Here is a 17,242-nt window from a genome sequence, read left to right on the forward strand (position 1 = left end):
TCCAGTCATTTTTCTTGGGGGGTAGTCCCCTCCAGAGCCCTGTTCCTGATGGTAATTTGGTTTATTCCTCAGTTGTGTTTCATTAAAGAATTTTTACTTTATTAATACTGCATTGCTTTGGGATTTTTTTGCAAATTTATTCCAACATTATACCTAAAATTTAGTGCAATGAAAAATAACAGAAAGATGGCATTTTTAATAGTTTCTTTTAGATTATAGTATCATAAACCTGCAAAATACTTAACTTTGCTTTCGATGATGACAAGAAAATGAGATGAATCTACTGATGGTGAATCCACAGATTTTTTTTTCGCCTTGAATAACACTTTGCTTAATGCTGGCAAAGTCAATGTTTATGTGTATTATAATCCTGCTTAAGCAGAATCATGGTGAGCAGAGCTAAATGACACCATGGGAGAAATTATATTGACATAAAGATGGAGCACCGTCAACTGTGCTGCAATTCTCTTTTCTTGCAAGTAGTCCTGTACAAACCAGCTGAAGATTCTGCATTGAGCTTGGGGGTCTCTCACTGAGTATTTCAATATGTTTTTGATGTAATATTGGCTTCTCCGATAGCTTGTTGAGAAAATTGAAATCTGCCTCTAATAGATTTTAAAAATATATGGTCACCTTTATGTTGAGTAGGAAGTGTAACTAAGGGGGAAAAAAAGGACTTTCTTAAATTTCAATTATTGGGGACTGTAAACTATATTTTTATGAAACAGAGAACTAAATTTGTATGTGTTATGTTGCAAAACAATGCTTCTTGCACAGAGATGTGTTGAAGCAAATCATAAATCACTGGTCCTACCGTTTACTGGCAAGAAAGACAAGGAAGCAAGCTCTTCTAGAACAGAGTGGGGAGAGGCATATGCTGGGGAGAGGCGTGCAGCCAGTGCCCTGAGGGTCCTCATGCAGGCAGCTGGCCCAGGCCAGGAACTTTGGGGGGTGGGCGTGCATGGGGAGGAGGGTAGCAAGGAAGGGGTCCCAGGCTCTGACTGCAGCCACAGGCCAGCCTGTGTGCAGTTAGGAACTCCGGGAAGAGTGCAGCCTTCCCCTGGGGCTCTCCACTTGAGTGTGTCCATTGCAACCTTCACAAGTGGGGCAAGGAAACAGCAATAGCCTGCTGCTCCTAGAAATTCCAAATATGGGAAATTTACCTGACTAACCTCCTAGAATTGGACTGACAAAGGATTCCAAAATTCCCTGGTGGCTTCCAGAAGCTCTGAGGCTTGAGTTCACAAAGGCCCCATGTGATGTCCCATTCAGATGTAGCAGCCCTTTTGTAAAGCACCTACTGTGGGCCCCTAGTGAGGCGAGACCAGTATGGCCGCGGCCAAGTGGGTAGAAGTCACAGAGAGTGAAAAAGCGAGAAGCAGGCTCAGGCAGGACAGGCCGTGGTCACTTTTGTTGACGAAACTAGAGAAAGGTTGAATGTATTATTGTATGTGCATATTGTGACCCTAGAGCTTTTCTTTGGTTAATTTCAGCTCCCTCAGAGGCTCCCGATGTCTGGAGAAACTTGAAGATGGTGTCGGGACATCCTACTGTGAGTTTATTCTGGAAGGTGAGATGCAGACGTTCAAAGAGACAGATTTTTGCTTGGCAGTTATCTTTCACTGAAACTAGACATTGGTGCAGTCTTCTGATGGGGAGGGCTGTTAACATGAATCCAGTAGAATTTGTTACCCAGTGGAGGAATCCCAGCTCCACATCCATGTCCCCAGCGCTGGACCAGTAACTCCTTCCTCAGCAGCCTCTTGCACAGGTGGCCATTTCTGCTTGTTAGAACTGCATCTCCTAACTTCTCCTCAGGCCTGCCCCTAACATCTGCAGGGCCCAGTCCATGAGTATAAGTGGAGAAATATATACCATAATTAAAAGTTATAAATATTTAACTATTCAGAGTATTTATATTTAAAAGTTATAAGTCAAGCTAAAAAACTGCAATATAAAATTAATCTTGTCTTTCTATCTTAACTGACATGCCTTCACGACAACGTGGAAGGCCTGGTTTGCGTTAAGAACTCTCGGATTCCTCAGTGTTTGATGCTAAATCATGGCCATGCTGAGGGAGCTGGTCCTTGGCCGCAGGCCACCCCACTCTTTTTCCCATCTCCACTCCGGTCCTCCCCACCAGGGAGGATCCCCATGCACACACATGTGGACGTGCCAGTCTGTAGGTCCAGGTTTTGTCCACACCCCAAGCTAACAGTTGCCCCAGCCCAATCTCAGGTCTGGGGGTGCACACACCAGGGGCACTGTCTGTCCTCAGGAAGGTAGGCTGGAGGTTCAGGCCCCTCCCGTCTGGGTCTACTCCTGTCTTTCCCACTCCATACTCACTGTGTTTTAATCCAGGCTAAAGAGTCCCCCTTTCTCTCTATTCCTGACTTGGTCACTCCTCTCTGGACACAGTATACTCTGAGATCTCTCCCAAATGATCCTATTCTCTGCTCAGTTTTAGTTAGAATAGAATGTCTGATTTCAAGCTTGGTTTAGAAGGTTATTTTCTCTCTTAAGCTGTTTTAATTAGCCCGGGGTGTGTGTGTGTGTGTGTGTGTGTGTGTGTGTGTGTGTGTGTGTGTGTGTGTGTGTGTGTGTGTGTGTGTGTGTGTGTGTGTGTGTGTGTGTGTGTGTGTGTGTGTGTGTGTGTGTGTGTGTGTGTGTGTGTTCAATCAAGGGACAGAAACTCTTTTCAGAGGAAAGCCCATTTTGAAATGATTGTTTAATATTTTTTTCAGCCACTCTCAAAAGTGCATGCCAACGGGAAGATCCTGTTCTATAATGTAATTGTAGAAAACCTAGACAAGCCATCCAGGTTCGAGGTCCTCTCCATCCCTGCTCCCGCCAGCAGCACAGAACTAACCCTCGATCAGTGTTCTTACCAAATCCATGTCACAGCTCACAACAGTGTGGGCCCTTCTCCTGCTTCCGTAATTGTCGTTTCTGGAGACCCTGGAAACGGTGAGTGTTTCTGGTTTTGTTTTTCTTCTCTAGAAAAGTGTTGATGGTGTTATTAGGCAGAGATGGGTAAATCAGAAAGACGGTAATCTGGGGAGACAAAAGATCTAGCTGCCAAACACTGTCCGTCATTTTCTTTGGGTTCAGGCGTGTCAGCGGGTTTCTGGCGCAGTCCTCCTTTGTGTGGGAAGAAGATTTCAGCCATATCTCAGGGATTCTTCCACCAACTTGGGAAATTGTCTCAAATTTATTCAAATAAATGCAACACCGACAAACAGTCCCAGCTGAGAGTTAGAGATGGTATGAAAGTGCTTTGTGGCTTACGAAACATGAGGTGCATTTATTATATGGCAGAATATTTTGTCAGTCTTGGCCACCTATAAAGAGCCCAGGAACATTTCTGGACATCATGAGGAGAGCTAGCATCATCTTTCGAGAAGGGCCTTGCCAAAGCTGTGGAATAAAATGGTGATAACTGGCTAAACCCTTAGCCTGTGAGAGACCAAACAAGGTGGAAATGACCTTACGTGTACAATTAATAATGGTGTAAATTTCCTTCTTGGGAGAGCTGTGAAAAGAGGTTGGCTGCACTAACCCCGCCCCCAGCAGTACACACTCTGAGACACTGCACACTTGAACATGACCCAACAGACATCCTAAGGTCATTCATGAACCTTGCAATAATGTCACCCCAGTTACTGCTATAAAAATTTTCAGACCCTGCTTGTAGGGTTATGTCACGTTGCTTTATACCTATCATTCAAATTAGGCTTAAATTTAGGTTAAGTGGGCTAGATTAGAGGGTGTTATTATTTTGTTTTATTTACTTTGTTTAAGAACTATCCCGTGTGTCAAGTAAGAGAAAGAAATTGGGATTGTGCCACAGGAGAAAAACTAAGGAGTCACTTAACCTAATCTTCGCTTGTCAAGAACTGTATTAGAGAAGGAAGTGAATAGTTGTGTTCTGTCTTTATTAGGGCCGAAGGGGAAAGGTGGGCATTTCATTCACCCTGGGGGAGCTGATAGATTAAAAAAACACTGCCTCCAATGAGGCTCAGCTCAAACAACTCTGCTAAACACTATTATCTGTTTGGGGTCATCCCTATCTGTGGGTTCCTATCATACCTTCCTTCCCCATGCCCTGCCTTTAGAACCCATTCCTTCACCTTGTGAAGCCCTATCCAGCTTTCCTGATGTGGTCCACATTCTTAAGTCTCTAGAGTGGATAAGGGCACTGATGTGCTCTGAGAGAGACCAAGGAGGTTTAGCCAATTCACACTAGAGTGTGAATGACTGAAGAAACAGAAAATAGATAGATTCCCTTTCTCTTTCCCTCTACCTCCACTCCTCAAAACATATTTGCAATTTTAAAGAAGCAGCTTAGTAAGAGTCATGCTTCTAAGTTTGGGGTGAAATTTTAGTCAGTGTGAATAAATGAAGTAGAAAATGTCAGTTTTAATATGAAAGAGATTTGTCTCTCTGATGAAGGAAGACAGAGAAGCCATGTGGGTAGGATAGGCACAGGCCTTCTTGGGGAACCTCTCGCCTCATGCCTGGGGCTGCACATTCCTTTCGGTGTTCCCAGCTGGGTGATAATTTGGTGCCCTAGAAAATGTAATAGCATCCTGCTTTCGCATCAATGTTCAGCTCTAATTAGAATTGCCAGATAAATTAAAGATGCCCAGTTAAATATGAATTGCAGAGAAGCAACAAGTACGTTTTGAGTGTTAAGTCTGTCCCATGTAACATTTGCGCCACACTGCCTGCCTCTCTGAACAGCTGCTTGCAGGTCCACCCCTTGATCAGAGTCTGCTTTCACTAGAGTGACCACCAGGGACCACTGCCCTCTGAACAGTGGAGTCAGCCTCGGAAATAAGAGAAATTCTCATCCCTCAATATCTAGGCTGACCTGCTTGAAATCAGTAGAACTGTAGTCCATTGAGACCATATCACCTTTTTTCCAATTGTCAGACCTTAGGAAAACTACCCTGGTGCATAAAATACGTTGAGGTGGTATCCTAGGTCACAAGTAGCGTGCATATCCGTTCATAATCTGGCGTAGTACATACCTGAAGTGTTCTTTCCTTTTTTCTCCACACTCACCTCAGTTTCTGCCCCTAAAATCTAGGAGACAGTAGTTAGTTCAGGAGCAGCCAGCATTATGTGGGACAATTAAGCCAAATTATTCATTCATTCAACAGATGATTTTTGAAAGCAGATCAAGTACCAGACACAGTTCTAGGTCAAGGGTCAACAACTTTTTCGGTAAAGGGGCAGAGAGTAAATATTTTAGGCATTATAGGCCAGACAGTCTCCAATCTATATTCTGTATTCTTTGTTGGTTTTTAAAAACTCTTTAAAAATCTTAAAACCAGTCTTAGCTTAAGGGTCATATAAAAACAAGCTTCCAGGGCTGGATTTGTCCTGCTGGCGGTGGTTTGCTGATCCCTGTTTTAGGGGCTGACGTCCCTTTGGGTCTCAGAAGATCAGGACAGGGGGCATCTGAAGGGCAGGTGTGAATATTTGTTTGGAGTGAGAGGCAGGAAAAGATCCCTCCTGCCCTAACCCAAGCCCCGTAGCAATTGCAGAGGTAGGGCTTTTACCTGCTAGATACACTGCACGTTCAAGTTTATTTTCTTCTTTAGATATTTTTGCAAAATGTATGATTAATTAAATCTGAAGCATTGACCTCTTTGTATGTACAGAAGAGGTTGAAAAAGGAAGAGTTAACGGCACAGAGGATGGATTTTCTGTGTCTTGGAAACCCCAATCCGGAGATGCCACAGGCTATGTTGTGGAGTGGTGTGATGGTCCCCAGGACCTGCCCTGTGTTCTCCAGTGGAAAAACCTAGGCCCCAATACCACAAGCACAGTCATTAGCTCGGGTAAGAAGAACCTTCTATATTACCATGCTGCTCCATTCACCTGGCAGCAACTTCAACAGGGGTTTCTGGATCATCTCAGACACTTTGTGCTCAACTGATAACTCCAAATCCAGCGTGGGTCTTGGAGTTCAAATTTTGCAGTGATGTGGTCTAAGGTTTGACCTTTATATCTACTTTCACAGAGACTACCTGGACCAAAGGCTGGAATAGGTGTTCATGAGTTTCATGAATTTGTTCAGCAGTGAGTCAGCAGTCTCAAATGAATGGCAGAGGGACATTGTAACAGTTGTCCTGAGAGCTTTTACAAAAGCAGTGAAGTGTGTGGACTTGGGAAACATAGGAGTAGAGCTGATGGGAGTCGATTATCAACGTCAGTTTCAATGGAACATCTAGAACTTGGTCTCTTTCCTCCCACACTGGATTTGTCATTTCGAGATTACTAGTGTAGCAGTTCAAGGAGCCTAGGTTTGTGGCTTAATTAGGGGTGGGGGGGGGTGTTGGTGGCGCCATCTTCTGGGCTCAAGATAAAGATGTGGGAATTGTCCGGGTCCAGAGGGTGATTGATGAGACTCCAGGAGGGCATTCAGTGGCTGGTGGGGAGTGAGGAGGGGAGTCTTCCCTTGGCTTGAGCAGTGTCAGTGGCATGGTGTGAGGGGAAAGTGAGGTACTGGAAGCAAATCTTCCAGATGCTTGCCCTTCATGGGCAGAGAGAAGGCCAGTCGCTGGCAGGGGATTTGGAGTCAAAGGAGAGTTTTACATGGTTTTCTGTGTCTGGTTGAATTCTGCGCCCAGTTGCATGCACGTGGATAAGGGCATGTTTGCGAGCTCTTTATCAAGAGGATGATGTAGAGGACAGTCCCAGACTTCGTCGGAAATGCTGGAGGATTCAGGGGAAGGAGGGAAGATGGTGGTGATGAAGGGCAGAAACCCCGAGGAGGAAATTCTTAAGGGGACACAAATTCATTTTTCATTCTTCTTCTTTTCAGAAGTACAGAGAATGGCATCCTGTGTTATTGGAAATCTGTTGACTTTTCTCCTCTAGGTGCTTTTAGACCAGGGGTTCGATACAACTTCAGAATTTATGGAATTTCTACCAAAAGGATGGCTCATTTATTAGAGAAAAAAGCAGGATACTTGGAGGAACTGGGTAAGTTTAAAGCATTTAATGTGTCCATTGTTCAGAACAATCCAGAAACTCTTCACTTTGGGTTTAGGAAGATTACAGCACCTTTCCTAATGTTCAGTGTCCCGTTTATTCTGGCAATGGGGTTTTTTAAAAAGTTATTTTTTAATCATACAAATAGAAAACATTTTCATTAAAGACAATTTGTAAGATGTTATGCAAAAGAAGACAAAATGATTGCTGATTTTACCACCCAAGGGCAAATACCTTGGCTATTTTATGTGTATCCTTTCTCAGTACAGATATACATCTTTAAATAAAAATGGGATCTTTTTTTATTACTACTCTATGCCATTTTGTAAAGTGCCTTTTGACTCATGTCACTAAGTAATCTTTAACTATCATTTTTTAGTACTGCAAAGTGCCTCATGGCTTGCATATGTCAAATCACCTGTCGTTGGACTTTTAGGATGATTACAAAAATATTTCTCAATTAAAAACTATAAAATACACCTTCAGTTATGCTGCAGTCTCAAATACTCAATCTCTCTCTTCTTTCTTGGCCAAATCTCTTATGCCCTATCTGACTCACCATCATTTTAGCTGAATCTTTGTCCATCGCTCTGATAATGGTTTTTCAACAATGCCCCGGAAGTAGAATACTCGAGCCAAAGGTTTGAACTTCTGAAATACAATTTTATAATTTTTAAGACTTTTGGTAGATGTTGTGAAATCGCTGCCCCCCCAGAAATTGTACCATGATCCCAGCAGCAGTGTGGGGGAGTTTTGATCCTCCCGTGTGGTTGCTAATTCACCTTCTCGGCATCCAGGGTCTCACACCCACTGGAAGCTGGGCAGCTGTGTCCTTGACTGCCTCTCAGCGATCAGACCAGCTCTTGGGGTTCTCCGTTGGGTGGGAGCTGCCCCAGACAGGCAGGAAGGGTGTGTTGTGTGTTTTGGCGGACATAGGCCAGGTGTGCACCAGCGTATGTGCTGAAGCAGGCTCTCAGGAAGCCTCAGAATAAATGCTTTCCGATTCTCCCCGTGACACCTGGACAATGTGCACTGCTACCACTTGGGAACTAGAGTTCTCCAAAGTTGCCCACACCTCTTCAAACGTAACCCTTCCTCCTCCTCCCTTCCTCCCTACTTCAGTTCATCCTCCCAAACACTGTTGAGAATTCAGACTCAGAATGAAGTCTAAGAAAGCCTTTCTTTTTTGCTGTGTGACCTTGCCAAGTTACTGAGTCTCTCTGGGCATCCATTTCTACACCTGAGAGATGTAAGGCTTGAACAAGATGATTGCTTAACTCCTTCCCAGCTCTCACGAGCTAAGTCAGGGCGTACATCCTCTAGAGAAAAAGATGAGACTCCTTCACTTGGCACACGCGCCTACAGAGTGGGCCGTGGTTCTGCTTTCAGTTTACACCAGTGCGCTGAGACTCTTTCCAAATCGTAAATCTTACATTATCCCAACTTCCTTTCCTAGCTCCTTCAGACAACCCTCAAGTGGTCATGAGTAAGTTGACCTCCCACTCCTTCACTCTGAGTTGGAAGGATTATTCCACTGAATCCCAACCTGGCTTTATACAAGGATACCATGTCTACCTGAAACCCAAGGCGGGGGAGCAGTGCCACCCGGCATTTGAAAAGACAGTTCTTCCAGGTGACTTTTTTTTTTTTTTTGTCTGTTTACCGTTTCAAGGTCTCATTATTTGAAATCATTGGAAAGGCTGCCGGCCGTCTCTGACTGTGGCCAGGCTGAATTCTGTGCTCACGTGCTTAAACAAATTAGTAGGGTGGACAAGACCATGGGGGCCAGGATTTTAACTTACTTAAAAACAATGTGGCCCAGTATTTTTAGAAGCACCTGAAATACCCTCAGCTCCTTAAGAAAACCTACTTAGGAAACATTCTTGCTAACCTCATTTTTTCTTTGACTTCATTAAAGTTTATTAAAATGTCTATCTAAGAAGCACTGGCAGGCTCTTCCTCTCTCTCTGGCAGGTCTGAGTGCTTCCCCTGGATGAGGAACATCCCTTGTTTAGTGGGGTGCTTGCTTTCCTTGCCGTCTCCCGAATATTTTTCCAGTGTCCCCAGTGTGATGAAATTATGATTTCATTTTTGGTTGGTTTAGAAACGTTGGCAGTGCCAAGTCAACAAGAGTATTAGTGCCCCACTGTCTCACAAGATCTTTATCACGCTCTTAATAGTTTTTTCTTCTTGAAAAAAAAATTTTTTTTTTTTTTAACCTCACAGAGGATTCAGTATGTTGCAAATACACAATTGACAACCCCGGACAAAAGACATTTGTTGTGGAAAATCTACAGCCGGAATCCGTCTATGAGTTTTTCGTCACTCCTTACACAACTGTTGGCGAGGGTCCCCTGGATGCCTTCACAAAGGTCACAACTCCGGATGAATACTGTGAGTTTCTCCAAATCAAAACTCTTAGCAGTTCTTGGGAAACTGACAGATGACACACACCATGGGCATGGGTTTTGTCTAGATTGGGAATTTTTAAACCTTTCTTCTCTTTCTGTGTCTGTCTCTTTCTTTCTCTAGATGAAACTCACCAAAAAAAAAAAAAAAAAAAAAGGAAATGTTACGCAGAATCCCACTACATAAAATAGATAAGAGTGAAGCTAATCCAACTGATCTATAACCTGGAATCTTCCTCTTCCTCTCTCTGGCCCCTGAGGCACTTCTCTGGAACTCAGTCCCAGAATAGTTTGAAAATCACTGATGGCGTATTTTAGTGTTGACTTGGGAAGAGCCTTGTGAGTTCTGTCTGCAAGAGGGGTGGGGATGTTCTTCTCAGCAGAACTGCTCTCTGCAGCCAGACTTCTGGCTGGTTTGTCTCAGTGGCAAATTACTGGCTTCCTGACCTTGCGTCTCTGGGGGTACTAGAACGTACGGTGGGGCAAGCAGTGTTGGTTCACGAACCCGGTGTTTGCAGATTTGATGGGGAAAGGGTGAGATAAAGAGAGCCATCCTTTCAAAATGCATTTGTCTTGAAAGATGGAGAAAGAAGAGGAAGGGAGAAGAATGGCAGCTTACTGGTAAATAAGATTCTGCTGGTAAATCCTGCCCTCCAACAAAGAGGAAGGTGGTGGGAGAAAACAGATACTGACGGAGGAAAGCGGGGAAAGTAGGTAGCAGATAGGAATCATAGGAGGTCCACGCTGGAAAGGACATCTCAAGATATGCCTCCATGAAAAACAAATAGGCTAAAATATCTGCCTGGGTTGCCAAGTAGCGTAAGGTGGGGCTCTGGGGATGGGGTGGGCTCGTCAGGTAGAACCACTGGACCTGGCTGTCTGACGGGTGATGAGGATGCCCACGACCACAGTGGCAGGTTGGGCTGAAACATGGCCCCAGGTCTCTAAGCCAAAGGCCAGAACTCTCGTAGTCAGGTTAAGATTTCAGTCAACAACTCACATTACTTGAGCATGCTTGCTATTCTAGAGTTAATTTTAAATTTATTTTCAGGCTGTTTTTCTTCCAGCTTCAGTATTTACTTGGCTGGTAGAGGTGTGTGTATGAGTATGTGTAAGACACACACACACACACATATAATACATATGATTATCTTTATCTCAATTATATTTTCTAGATTTCATTTATCTCCCTTACTCATGAGAAACCGCCTTAGCCTTGGCTGTGACTCGATTATATTGATTATTATGAAAAAGTAAACTAAGTTGCTGCATAATTGCAGCAGTGAGAATGACAGTCCACAGTTAAAAAAATAGTATGGAGGACTCACAAATGCAATGGTGAGTGACAGAAGCCGGGCCCCGCTCTTGCTGCACAATTCCACACATAGAGTATAGACAGAGGCAAATGCTGTTTATGTGGTTGAAAGGCAGGCTAGTGGTTACCGTGGGAGGGGAAGATGCCTGGATGGGGACACTGGGGGACTCTCGGGGGAGCTGGTAACGTTCTTTTTCTTGATCTGGGTACTGGTTACGTGGGTACGTTCAGTTTGTGAAAACTCATTGAGCTGTACACTTAGGAGCACTTTTCTGTATGCACATATTATACTTCAACAAAAAGTTTAGCAAAGCCTGTCTGAAGTTTGGAAACTACTATGGGTAGCTCCCCAGGCTGCTTCTCAGATACATTACAAATTCGTAATTTAACCAAATTTTAAAACCAATTGTAGTCATCAAAAGTACTGCTCTTGAGAGCAAGGTGTTCTTTTTTTTTTTTTTAAACATATATGTACTGATTTATTTTTATTTATTTATTTTTGGCTGTGTTTGTTAGGTCTTCGTTGCTGCATGCAGGCTTTCTCTAGTTGTGGTGAGCAGGGGCTACTCTTCGCTGCGGTGTGCGGGCTTCTCATTGCAGTAGCTTCTCTCGTTGTGGAGCACAGGCTGTAGGTGCACAGGCTTCAGTAGTTGTGGCACGTGGGCTCAGTAGTTGTGGCACAGGGCTCTAGAGTGCAGGCTCAGTAGCTGTGGTGCACGGGCTTAGTTGCTCTGTGGCATGTGGGATCTTCCCAGACTCGAATCCGTGTCCCCTGCACTGGCAGGTGGATTCTTAACCACCGCGCCACCAGGGAAGTCCAAGAGCACGGTGTTCTTTAGTGGTGTCAGGAGGAGTTTCTTTCGCCTTACCTGGTGTCAGGGATAATTTTAGGCCAGTTGTCGAGGTGCTTTCTCTGCCACCCTCTTACCTTCCCATGTCCTTTTCTCCAGAGCCCTGTGCTTCCTCAGAACACTGGGTTGGGCCTGCCCTCCCTGACAAAACTCCAGTGTTATCCACTAGCACCACAAGTCAGTCCCCATTCCTGCAGGACAGCTGTGGAGGGGGATGAGGAGGGCAGGGAGGCAAAGGGATTGAACAGGAATATATGTACATGTGAATGACTGTCAGCCTCCAAACCCCTTCGTGCGATTTGCTTTTATAAAAGAGGATGTTTACCAACCCAGCTGAACTATTCTTTGGCGGATTTGCAAGCAGTGAGACCAGGAAGATGGGCATTTATGAAAATGAAGTACAGGTTGACATATCTGAGAAATAAAAATAGAATAATTATCCCGGGTGATGACTTAGGTAATTTTCTCAGAGCCTAACTAGAAGGGGTGCATTCGTCAAGTTTTGACGTGTAATAAAATACCTCAAAATCTCAATGGCATACAAAAATAAATCTCTCTTTTCATGCTCCTGGCTTGGCTGACGTAGGCTGGGCCAGGTGGGACTCCAAGCTTCAGGCAGGTTTGTTCCATGTAGGTTCACCCTGAGGCTTAGGCTGAAGGGACAGTGGCTCTGAGGGACCAACTCTTCTCAGAGTGGGTCACAGGAACACAAGAGAGCAAGCCAACTACAAGCACACCGAACGCAGCTACCAACCAGCATGACCACTACTCACCTCCCATTGGCCAAACCAACTCACGTGGCTGAGCCCACAAGTCAAGTGTGTGGAGTGTAATTCCCATACAGGGAGGGAGTAAAGAATGGGGAGTAATGATCCAGTCTGTCAGGAGAGGTGTGGGTTTGAGTCACAAGTGTTGAGGGCAAATGGTTCCCTGTGTTGGCTGGTTGGTCTCACTGCCCTGTCCCCCAGCAGTCAGACAGAACTCATATTGAACCTTGCACAAATGGAGTTTTGAGGAATAAAAGACATGTAAAACTATTTTTATTCCTTTGAGGGAAAAGCAGTCATTAAAAATATCCCTTTCTTTTTCCTCTCCAGCCCATACACTGATACACATCATCCTGCCCATGATTTTCTGCGTTTTGATCGTCATGATAATTTGCTACTTAAAAAGTCAGTGGTAAGTGTGCGGGGAAGGTTTTTATCCAAGAAGGAGTCAAAGAAAAATCTAGAAAGGAGATAGAAGTCACACCTGATAATATGAGGAAAAGTGCTGAAAAGGAAAGAACAAAGGAGGATTTGGTGGAAATATGATGTTTTAAACAATCTTGTTTATCAACAGATAAGCAATAAATCAATACATAAGGAAACTAGACTTCCCTGGTGGCGCAGTGGTTAAGAATCTGCCTGCCGATGCAGGGGACATGGGTTCGAGCCCTGGTCCGGGAAGATCCCACATGCCGTGGAGCAACTAAGCCCACGTGCCACAACTACTGAGCCTGTGCTCTAGAGCCCGTGAGCCACAACTACTGAGCCTGCGTGCCACAACTACTGAAGCCTGCGCACCCTAGAGCCCATGTGCCGCAACTACTGAGCCTGTGCTCTAGAGCCCATGTGCCGCAACTACTGAAGCCCTTGCGCTCTAGGGCCCACGTGCCACAACTACTGAGCCTGCGTGCCACAACTACTGAAGCCTGTGCACCTAGAGCCCGTGCTCCGCAACAAGAGATGCCACTACAATGAGAAGCCCACGCGCCTCAACTAGAGATAGCCAGCGCACAGCAACAAAGACCCAACGCAGCCAAAAATAGTAATAAGGAAACCAACTATTTTAAAATGTTGCCAAATTTGTTCATAGCAATAGCTAATATTTATATTTCACTTACCATGTACTTGGAAGTGTTCTAAGTGCTTTACATATAACAATTCATTTAATGCTTCCAACACTACCATCACCACCGTAATGATCTCCATTGAACCAGTAAGGAAATTAAAGCATAGAAGGGTTAAAAAGCTTGCTTAAGGTTACAGTGTTAGTGAGTGATTGATAAAGCACGGATTAGAACCCAGGAATCTGACTCCAGCGTTCTCACTCTTAACCATTCTGCTATATTGCAAAATTGTCTAATTTTCACTGTTTTTCTAGGCTGAAGGAGAAGTGTTATCCTGATAGTCCAAACCCTTACAAGAGCAGTGTCCTGTCATTAATAAAATCCAAGGTAAATGCTGGGAAATTGTATGGATACTCATATGCTTGTTAAAGACCAACCCAGGGCTGGGGCTATAATAATCATACACTCCTAGACCTTCTCAGGAAGATGTCACAAAGCAAAAGCCTCTTCTGCTCCCATAGCCGTGAAAGGGTTGAACACAACTTTGATTTCTTCTGTCGGGATATCTTTTGGTTTTCAACATCACCTCCAGTTAACTTGTGACCAGGATAAAACAACAAAAAAAAATTGAAGCTCTAAGTGCGTTTCACATGCTTTATATACTGTGATACACACACACACATTATCTTTGCACATTTTTTGTTTCTGTTCCAGGAGAATCCTCATCTAACAATAATGTATGTCAACGACTGTGTTCCAGATGCTATTGAAGTTATAAACAAGCCCGAAGGGAGTAAGATACAGTTCTTAGGCACTAGGAAGTCACTCACAGAAACTGAATTTACTAAGCCTGCCTACCTTTACCTCCTTCCGACGGAGAAGAACTACTCTGGCCCTGGACCTTGCATGTGTTTTGAGAACTTCACCTATAATCAGGCAGCTTCTGACTTTGCTTCTTGTGGACATTTCCCAGTAACCCCTCAAGCCCCACCACATCAGCTGGGACCACTGACTTCACCTGAAAATTTACTAAAGGCACTGGAACAAAACTACATGAATTCCCTGGGAGAAATCCCAGCCGGAGAAGCTAATTTGAATTATGTGTCCCAGTTGGCTTCACCCACCTCTGGAGACAAGGACAGCCTGCCAACAAATCCACCAGAGCCAGCACTCTGTTCAGAGTATAAAATGCAAATGGCCATACCCCTGGGTCTTGCCTCCGCTCCCCCAAGTGAGAACAGCAGCCTCTCCTCCACTACCCTTTTAGGTCAAGGGGAACACTGCCCCTAAGCAGTGTACCCATTTCGTATCCTTACGCTACACAGACCCTAGGAGAAGCATAGCCGGCACCATTCCATCACCAGATACCTCAGGGCTTAATCCCAGTGAGCTATCATCACCATTGTCAGGTCTGATTTATATAATCTTGCTAGGTTTTGAAGGTCAGAAGCTATGAAACTTAACATTCATCCTTGGAGCAGGCTCACTGTAGAAATGGCAGGATCATGGGAACAGGCTTACCTTGCTGCTGCGTGTTCCACGTTCACCTTTGTAACAGCAGACTTGGCACTTGACATAGGGATAGACCCCATCCACTCAGTACTGGACAGGTCCTTGAAGTTCAGTTTTTAGTAAGAAAGTATTTCCATTAAGTTTTACCCCACATTTAATATCTCAAGAGTAAAGGAACTAGATTTCAGGCTTTAATAAAGGCTACAGAAGATTCGTTACTGGAGCATAAATTGTCAATGTTAATTTATTCTGGGTGTGTTTAATGAAGTCACAGATATTTGATACCAAAACAGATTTTAGACTTGCCTTGAAGTGATGATAATTTGTAGTTCACTGATGTAGTAAAATGAACTCTTCCTATTAGACCTTATCTAATAGGTAAGACATGCGAATGAATCGATGAGATCCCCACAATTGTCCTGCTTAGTTTACCACGGTTAAAGAGTGGGACTGGCATGGAACCCCTGCCTCAGTGTCAAGATTATAGCACTCCTACTTAGTAGGCATGTCTTCTACCACAACTTTTGATGACTACCTCAGAACAGATAAAAGGATAATGTCATTAATTCCATCCACATTTATGGTTCCTCGTTTTTTCAAGAACTCTGGTATATAAATGACCTATTTTCAGTAAGCATCTTTTGGACTCTGCAGTAGGCTGTCTGGGTCAAGATAATGCCTTCACTGTCTCCTTATATTCCTGTTATGCTAACATAATAAAGTGAAACCTCATTGTTGAACATCATTCAGATATAACTGCAAAAGGCTAAATGGAGTGGGAACTCCTGGAGTGGCTCAGCAGCAGCTCTGTCTCTTTGAACCAATATATGCAAAGCACATACCTGGTACATAGTAGGTGTTCAATCGTGCTAGAGTTCTTTTCACTTCTTTCTGCCCGACAACCCTTAATGTTTACTTATCACACTTCTGAACAAGCATAATCAGGGGCTCCTTTTTCTTTGTTGTGGTGGACATGACGCTGCCTGTGCTTCTGGTACCGAATGCCCTGCGCTGTGCCATTCCACACTATGAAGAATGAGAGAGAAGGAGCCACAGCTGAAAGGCAGGTGGCTGTCAACTGACCTAAATATACACAAACCCGGACTTCTGTTCAGGCTTTTCAACTTTTTCCTTCTATATAACTAAGCCTTTGGCTGAATAATGGGCTATGTACACCTAACATAGTACAAACAAGTATCTTGATTAAGAGTTCTGAGAAGACTCTGGGGCCAGTATTGTTATCATTTAGCCTCTTTGAGTTTGTCATGATGCAATTATAAAAGTACATAGAAACATCAATGACAGTGATGATTGATTTGTAAATAGTATATTTCATAAAGATTTTCTTTAAAAAAAAATAATCCACAAAGCCTTGAAGGCATTTTTGTTGCAATAAGCTTTAATTAAAATATTTCACCATTGCATTATTTTGTTTTCTCTACCTCAATGAAGTAAAAACCTTAACAATTATTATAGCCGATAAATAAGCTTACTAGAAATGTAAATTCCTGGGTACCAGTCCAAATCTCATAACCAGAATCTCTGTGGTCCAAGGCCTGGAATCCATATATTTCATAAGTTCCCAGGCATTCAGATGCACACTCGACTTTGAGAATCATTGGTCTAAGTCAAATGAAGATGTCTTTCTGAAATATAACGACATACCAATAGGAAATGCTGGGCTATATAACTTTGTCCTTACAGTATCACTATGACTATAGTTTGGCTGTAAACATTCTTCTCCCATCTTCGTAAATAACCAAATAACTTAGTATATGCCATTTAACAGCATCATTTTAAGAAGTGTTATTCAGAAACTTTGAAATTTGTATTCATGTGTCAGAATTATTACGATTAAAAAAAAACAACTCATGGAGAATTTCAAATATATACAAACGGAGAAGAGTTTAACAAACCCTTATGTATTGTCATCAATCCGAACAGCCACTAAACCATGTTTATTTTAGTCCATCTGTAGTCTTATTCAGTCTCCCTCCTGAAATGATTTTGAAGCAAATCATTTCATCTGTAAATATTTGTTTCTCTAAATAGGCTTTACTTTTTCTAATATAGCCATAATACCTTTTAAAAGATCATACCTATCAAAAAATCAAACAACCCAATCAAAAAATGGGTAGAAGATCTAAATAGACATTTCTTCAAAGACATACAGATGGCCAAAAAGCACATGAAAAGATGCTCAGCATTGCTAATTATCAGAGAAATGCAAATCAAAACTACAATGAGGTATCACCTCACACAGGTCAGAATGGCCATCATCAAAAAGTCTACAAACAATAAATGCTGGAGAGGGTGTGGA

At 43.4% G+C, this 17,242-nt stretch overlaps 2 protein-coding genes across 6 annotated transcripts in view; one reads left to right on the plus strand and one right to left on the minus strand.

Annotated features, from left to right (window-relative positions):
- Window positions 1-15,662, plus strand: part of OSMR (oncostatin M receptor) — a 57,473-nt gene extending 41,811 nt beyond the window's left edge. Inside the window, exons 10-19 of one of the 5 annotated variants that reach the window (XM_060146982.1) lie at window positions 1,494-1,570; window positions 2,745-2,967; window positions 5,670-5,849; window positions 6,892-6,996; window positions 7,576-7,645; window positions 8,460-8,638; window positions 9,232-9,399; window positions 12,677-12,758; window positions 13,725-13,797; window positions 14,125-15,662. In XM_060146982.1, coding sequence (XP_060002965.1) covers window positions 1,494-1,570; window positions 2,745-2,967; window positions 5,670-5,849; window positions 6,892-6,996; window positions 7,576-7,645; window positions 8,460-8,638; window positions 9,232-9,399; window positions 12,677-12,758; window positions 13,725-13,797; window positions 14,125-14,700 — 1,733 coding nt within the window. In that variant the 3' untranslated portion in view covers window positions 14,701-15,662. The remainder of the gene's footprint in view (window positions 1-1,493; window positions 1,571-2,744; window positions 2,968-5,669; window positions 5,850-6,891; window positions 6,997-7,575; window positions 7,646-8,459; window positions 8,639-9,231; window positions 9,400-12,676; window positions 12,759-13,724; window positions 13,798-14,124) is intronic. The other 4 variants (XR_009539992.1, XM_060146984.1, XM_060146983.1 and 1 more) reach the window with 4 other exon arrangements.
- A 768-nt stretch (window positions 15,663-16,430) lies between these two features.
- The window catches only part of RICTOR (RPTOR independent companion of MTOR complex 2), a 131,466-nt gene continuing 130,654 nt past the window's right edge, over window positions 16,431-17,242 (minus strand). The window contains exon 41 of the mRNA XM_060146980.1: window positions 16,431-16,568. The gene's annotated coding sequence lies outside the window, so the exon portion shown is untranslated. The remainder of the gene's footprint in view (window positions 16,569-17,242) is intronic.

Source organism: Lagenorhynchus albirostris, chromosome 3 (genome assembly GCF_949774975.1).
Source record: "Lagenorhynchus albirostris chromosome 3, mLagAlb1.1, whole genome shotgun sequence".
Classification (NCBI taxonomy): Eukaryota; Metazoa; Chordata; class Mammalia; order Artiodactyla; family Delphinidae; genus Lagenorhynchus; species Lagenorhynchus albirostris.